The sequence below is a fragment of the Littorina saxatilis genome, unplaced genomic scaffold (genome assembly GCF_037325665.1).
Source record: "Littorina saxatilis isolate snail1 unplaced genomic scaffold, US_GU_Lsax_2.0 scaffold_2792, whole genome shotgun sequence".
Lineage (NCBI taxonomy): Eukaryota > Metazoa > Mollusca > Gastropoda > Littorinimorpha > Littorinidae > Littorina > Littorina saxatilis.
In genome coordinates, this window is record NW_027127576.1 from 6,074 (window position 1) to 13,120 (window position 7,047).

The 7,047-nt window shown below is 45.6% G+C and overlaps 1 protein-coding gene across 1 annotated transcript; it reads left to right on the forward strand.

Annotated features, from left to right (window-relative positions):
• Positions 1 to 3,987: 3,987 nt before the first annotated feature.
• LOC138956000 (protein ABHD15-like) lies at positions 3,988 to 6,938 on the forward strand (the record flags this gene model as incomplete). The annotated part of the gene is made up of 2 exons (XM_070327478.1): positions 3,988 to 4,172; positions 4,984 to 6,938. Coding segments are annotated over 2 exons (1,503 nt in total), but the record flags the coding sequence as incomplete, so codon positions are not given.
• Positions 6,939 to 7,047: the final 109 nt, after the last annotated feature.

Sequence of the window (7,047 nt, forward strand, 5' to 3'; positions counted from 1 at the left end):
AACGCAAACATCCGGCTGTACGATTCTCATTCAAGCTGAGATGATATAAAATCATAACACTTCCCCCCACACCCATTCTAAAGTCACGAGTTTTAACCTACGCAAATGTCCACCTGTGGTGCGTTGTGTGCGTAGTTGTTATTGCTGGTACGTGACATGCTTATTGGATTACTGGGCAGTCCAGTCTGTGTCAACTATCTTCACCCCACCCAGACGTTTTCGTTGCACTGACATTACTACAACGACGTGCGAAAACTATACAATTCACTTCCTTTTGTGTTCGTACTATATTTTTTTGTTTTGTCTTACTACCACCACCACCACCACCACCAACCAACCGCTTTTTTGAGTAACGAGTTCTGCACCACTTATTACCACCACTTGGGTTCAAGTGCTAGTCTTTCGGATGAGACGAAAAACCGAGGTCCCTTCGTGTACACTACATTGGGGTGTGCACGTTAAAGATCCCACGATTGACAAAAGGGTCTTTCCTGGCAAAATTGTATAGGCATTGATAAAAAATGTCCACCAAAATACCCGTGTGACTTGGAATAATAGGCCGTGAAAAGTAGGATATGCGCCGAAATGGCTGCGATCTGCTGGTCGATGTGAATGCGTGATGTATTGTGTAAATAATTCCATCTCACACGGCATAAATAGATCCCTGCGCCTTGAGTCCGAGTCTGGAGATACGCGCGCGATATAAGACTTCATATATATATATATAAAGATATATAGATATACCACTACCTTTTTTTGAGTCCCGAGTTATGTGCCACTTACTACCACTTTCTACCTTATTTTGAGTAACAAGTTCTGCACCACTTACTATACCACCACTACCTTTTTTTTGTAGTAACGAGTTCTGCACCACTTACTATACCACCACTACCTTCTTTTTTTTCAGAAACGAGTTATGTGCCATTTACCACCACCACTACCTTTTTTTGAGTCACGAGTTATGTGCCATTTACCACCACCGTTACCTTTTTTGAGTCACGAGTTCTTCATTTACGACCACTACTACCTTGTTTTGAGTCACGAGTTCTTCATTTACGACCACTACTACCTTGTTTTGAGTCACAAGTTCTGTGCCACTATCTCTTTTTTTAGTGACAAGGTATGCGCCACTTACTACCACCACTACCTTTTTTTTTTAGTAACGAGTTCTTTACCAGTGTCTCTACTATTGCACACGCACGTCCTACTGCAGTGATGTGACAGCTGTACGTTCGGGGAAAATTATACCTGCGCAGTCGCCACTACACTATGTGTTATTTTCAACAACAAATAAAAAAAATATTGTTAAATTCAATTCACTTGATAAAAGGTATTTCAAAAGAATTTTAAACAGGTGTTGATAGGGAAAAAAAATGATATAGACAGCTGATTGTAGGGTTCTTTATTCCCACGTAATGTTACGTAGGAATGAACTTAGCTATAAAATGAGAACGATTATTTTGGAGATTTGATTTCCACACTGTAAAACAAGTTATTTTATTTTTTGTTTTTTTCAACGGAACGAGTTTATGTGTATGTATTGATGCAACAACCTGCATTCCTCTCTTTATTGTTCTTGTATTTTTTTTTATTTTTTTTTATGGGATTTCTTGAAATAAAATTTGACTTGACTTGATAGGGATTGTGACGAGTACTTGGCCTGTTTTCTTTTCACGCAACGTGTAGCAGGCTGGGTAAAAAAAGAATTACCTCAATAATCTGCAGTGCGTCGTCTGTGCGCGCCGCTGACTCGGCGCAGGTATAACTTTCCCCTTACTCACGTGCGATTACTGGGTGTTATCTTGCTTGCATTTGTTCAGTCTCATTACGGTAGCACCACCTTCTTTTAAGTCACGAAGTGTACACCCCAGTTTTTAAGTGTTTCACTGCTCACGCTTTAATGCAGTGATATGACAACCCGTGAGCTTACTGGGCGTTCTTTCTTGCATTTGTTCAATCTCATTGCGGTAGCACCACCTTCTTTTAAGTCACGAAGTTGTCAAGTTTTTCGCTGCTCACGTTCTTATGCAGTGATATGACAACCCGTGAGCTTACTGGGCGTTCTTTCTTGCATTTGTTCAATCTCATTACGGTAGCACCACCTTCTTTTAAGTCACGAAGTTGTCAAGTTTTTCGCTGCTCACGTTCTTATGCAGTGATATATATATGACAACCCGTGAGATTACTGGGCGTTCTTCCTTGCATTTGTTCAATCTCATTACGGTAGAACCACCTTCTTTTAAGTCACGAAGTGTACACGTTTTTCGCTGCTCACCTTCTTATGCAGTGATATATATCACAACCCGTGAGAATACTGGGCGTTCTTTCTTGTATTTGTTCAATCTCATTACGGTAGCACCACCTTCTTTTAAGTCACGAAGTTGTCAAGTTTTTCGCTGCTCACGTTCTTATGCAGTGATATATATCACAACCCGTGAGAATACTGGGCGTTCTTTCTTGTATTTGTTCAATCTCATTACGATAGCACCACCTTCTTTTAAGTCACGAAGTTGTCAAGTTTTTCGCTGCTCACGTTCTTATGCAGTGATATATATATCACAACCCGTGAGAATACTGGGCGTTCTTTCTTGTATTTGTTCAATCTCATTACGGTAGCACCACCTTCTTTTAAGTCACGAAGTTGTCAAGTTTTTCGCTGCTCACGTTCTTATGCAGTGATATATATGACAACCCGTGAGATTACTGGGCGTTCTTCCTTGCATTTGTTCAATCTCATTACCGTAGCACCACCTTCTTTTTAAGTCACCAAGTGTACACCACAGTTTTCATGGTTTTTTCGCTGCGCACGTTCTTATGCAGTGAAATGACATTTGTACGTTTGTCCCATGCGATTACTGGGCGTTATTTTCTGGCATTTTCACGGTCTCGTTACAACAGCACCACCTTGTTTTACACGAATTGTACAACACTGTTCCAAGCGGTGTACAAGTTCAACTACGCTGCAGCTTACAGTGGCGTGACATGCGTACAATAGTCACTACAAGGTGTTACGCCTTATGTCTGCTCTTTTATGTTTTATATAAAGTGTTGTGCATATCAGGTGTTTTTGCGTGTCACGAATTTTCTATTCGCCTGTGCAATATTTTACTCGGACTGTCTCACGTCATCTTGCTCCTTCTTCGTCTTTCACTCCTCACTTCTTTCGCATTTTTCTCTTTTTGTCTCTCCATCACTGTCTGTGCATGCCTGTCTCCCCCCCCCCCTCTCCTATCATGTTTCTCTGTCTCCCTCTCCTCTTTCTATTTTCCTGTCTAGGACCTCTATCTCCCTCTCTCGAACTTTCATTTTTCTTGTTAGCGAGTTCACCATCTACCCCAAAAGCATACCCTCCACTGTTTTCTCCACTACTAATGTTTAATGTAATCTAAATATGTTGATTAATAAAAAACAAAACTTGAAAAAAAAGCAAAACCCCTGTTTTAACCCCAAACACCCACTCTCTGTTTGGTTGCAGACATTACAAAATGAATCAAAAACACTGTTTTAACCCCCAAAAAACTATCGTTGCAGACATTACAAAATGAAGCAAAAACACTGCTTTAACCCCCAAAAAAACTATTGTTGCAGACATTACAAAATGAATCAAAAACACTGTTTTAACCACAAAAAAACTATCGTTGCAGACATTACAAAATGAAGCAAAAACACTGTTTTAACCACAAAAAAACTATTGTTGCAGACATTACAAAATGAAGCAAAAACACTGTTTTAACCACACAAAAACTATCGTTGCAGACATTACAAAATGAAGCAAAAACACTGTTTTAACCACAAAAAACTATCGTTGCAGACATTACAAAATGAATCAAAAACACTGTTTTAACCACAAAAAACTATCGTTGCAGACATTACAAAATGAAGCAAAAACACTGTTTTAACCACACAAAAACTATCGTTGCAGACATTACAAAATGAAGCAAAAACACTGTTTTAACCACACAAAAAACATTCTCTGTATTGTTGCAGACATTACTGCGGCGACGTGACAGCCTGGCGCGTCTGACGTGCCGTGACTCGGCCCTGAGTCACTACGTCACGCTGCACTGTCACGCCTTTCGCCGCGCGCTGCAGCTGCCCGTCTGGTGCCGCAACCGCCATGTCCAGTCCCTCATGGCGCTCTGGGTCAGCGAACCGGGGGTCCAGTTTGACAGGTATGTATGAGTATGTGGAGAACAATGCACAGTGCTATCCCCCCCCCCCCCCAAAAAAAAAGCCACATTGAGATGAATGAAGAAAACAAAAAGTGGGATAGCAAGTTAGGCTGCAGGGCCGGACCCAGGGGGGGGGGGGGGGGGGGGGGGGGGGTTCCGGGGGTTCCGGAACCCCACCCCTGGAAAAAGCATGTACCTTGCTTTGACTTTTACTAGTTTTGGCACCAAAACAATGCTGCTCTTAACCCTCAAAACAGGGCCCAGAATGCACCAGATTGCACAGATTTTAACCGTTTTTCAAAAATTTTACGGGGGAGCATGCCCCCGGACCCCCCTAGTTCGCGCGCCTGCTTTGCAGGCGCGCGCTTGTGGCTTCGCCACTTCGCTGATTTGCCCCCCCAAAAAGGAGGAACCCCCCCCCCCTTACAACTCATTTGGTCCGACCCTGGGCTGGGATGGTAGTCTGAGAATTCGGGAGAGGGGAGGGGGGGTGGTGGGAGAGAAAGGGGTGATGCGAAGGAACGGGAGGTGGCAGAGGGTGGAATGTGGTAAGAGATGGATATGTGTGGAGGGTGGGGGGTGGTATTATTTAAAAGAGAGTTGACGAGAAGGACAAAAACACTACTAGAAGCAAGACAAAATGTCATTATTTCCATCTTCCTGCGTGTACTGCTGCTGTTCTTCAGCCATATCCCACATTCCCAAAACGGTCAACGACACTCATTCACAATGATAACAAGCCAACATCGCCTTCTCCTTCCTTATTTCTGAACCCACCTCTAACCCTCCTCCGCCTCTCTGTGTGTTCCAGGAAGTACCTGCAGCTGTCCGACAAGGGCATCCTGGCGCTGGACTGGGAGGTGGGTGGTGAACACCTCCCCCACGGGCGCCACATATTGCTCGTGCTGCCTGACCTCCCGCAGTCCGCGCTGCAGGTATCCGCTCTCTGCAGGGAGGCCTTCAACTACGGCGTGAGGGCTGTGGTGGTCAACAGGCGCGGCCAGGGGGGGAGTCAGGTCAACACGGCCAGGCTGCCTGGCTACGGCGAGACGGGGGACCTGAGAGAGGTGGTGGACTTTCTGAGGGAGGAGGGCGTCAGCCTCAGCGCTGTGGGGATTGGGACAGGCGGGGACTTGCTCCTGTCCTACCTCGGCGAGTTCGGCTCTTCTGCCTACCTCAACTCCGCCGTGTGTATTTCTCCGTCCTACTCCGCGGAGAGCACGCTGCACCACTTGCCCTTCCCGTACTCCTGCCTGTATCTTTCTCACCTCAAGCAGACGGTCCTGACCCACGCTAAGGTGTTCGGCAAGGCGGCTCAGCTGGCTCGCAGCGCCTGGACCGTGCAGGAGTTCGACCGTCGTCTTCACTGCGAGGAGGAGGAGAAGGAGGTGGAGGGGAAGGGAGAGTCTCACCACGAAGACACACACAGCAACAACACTCACCACACCCACGCTCACCACCACGATCATCGTCACCATCACCACCAGCACAACCACCACAACAACCACCATCACCACAACCAGCAGCATTCGAGCCTGGAGGAGTTCTGGGCCGAGAACGAGCCCTTGCGGGAAGCTGACGAGATCAGTGTCCCCGTGCTGTGCGTGTCTTCGCTGGACGATCCCATCTGCTCGTCCAAGCACATCCAGCACGATCTCTTCCGTGCCCTGCCCAACTTCTTCCTGCTCACCCTCCCCCAGGGAGGGCACGCAGGGTTCCGCCAGTCCCTGCAGGGCATTTCGTGGGCGGAGAACGCCGCCATAGACTTCGTTCTGTCCATGCTCACGTTTCACGTGCACCGTGACAGTGACGGCTTGCGCGCGCACGCCTACGCGCAGACAGACGATGAGTGTTTCGAGTACCAGTGTCGAACGGAGGAGGACGAACTGGTGGACTGCGAGGAGGCGCAAGACAATGACTATGTGTTCGACGCGCGGTGTGAACTCACGGACGATCGCCCGGACGGTCAGTGTGAAACGACCTTAACGGACGATCCCGTGACCTCTGAAGGTCATTGTTTGACCTCCTCGGCTTACGGCCAGTATGCGAACGGTCATTGTAACAGCGTCGGCGTCGCTGACGTTGAAATGGAAAAACAGTTGCGGACCCCGACCGAAGCACACGGTTGAGGGACTCCTCATACAAATTAGACTCTAGAAACAATTTTCAGCTTGTAAATTACTTGCTCAGTTCCTTGATTTTCGTTTTTTATTGCTGGGATTTTGTACAGTGTGATGTTTTTTTTAATTCTGAAACTTATTGATTTTGGTCTTATTTTCGTAGTTACTTGCCATCGCCATCGCCCTGTGATGTGTCATCTGCAGTGAAGAGGGCTTTTAAAGTATTTGTGGATCTCTGTGTGAAAGTGATGACAGTGACAAAAAACATGCTGCCAATGACCGGCTGTTTATTTTGCCTACTAATTGTGAAAATGATATAGTTGTTGTCAGTGGTTGTTAGCTGATACGCATGATGAACATTTATTTGTTTGTTTTAAGATGGAAAGAAGGCCTAAGATACGAGCTGTGATGATCCTTGTATTTTAGAGTTATGACGTTTGAGAACGTTTACGTGTCAGGAACATTTTAAAATCAGTGCCGTGAACATGCTACGTAGCACTGGAGAACGTTAACGTTTGAGAACGGTAATGTTTGAGAACGGTGACGTTTGAGAATACTTATTTTTGGTGATATTATTGTTATTTCGAGTTCTCTTTGCAACATTCATCTTGCCAGTTAGAATGATTAATTAAACCTGATGAATATTTAGCATGAGGTATAGCCCGTTGATGCATTTCCCGTCTTTCTCCCCTCTTTCCCTAAGGTGCAAGATCTAATAACAAAACACACCACAACAAAAACGCACTCACATGGAA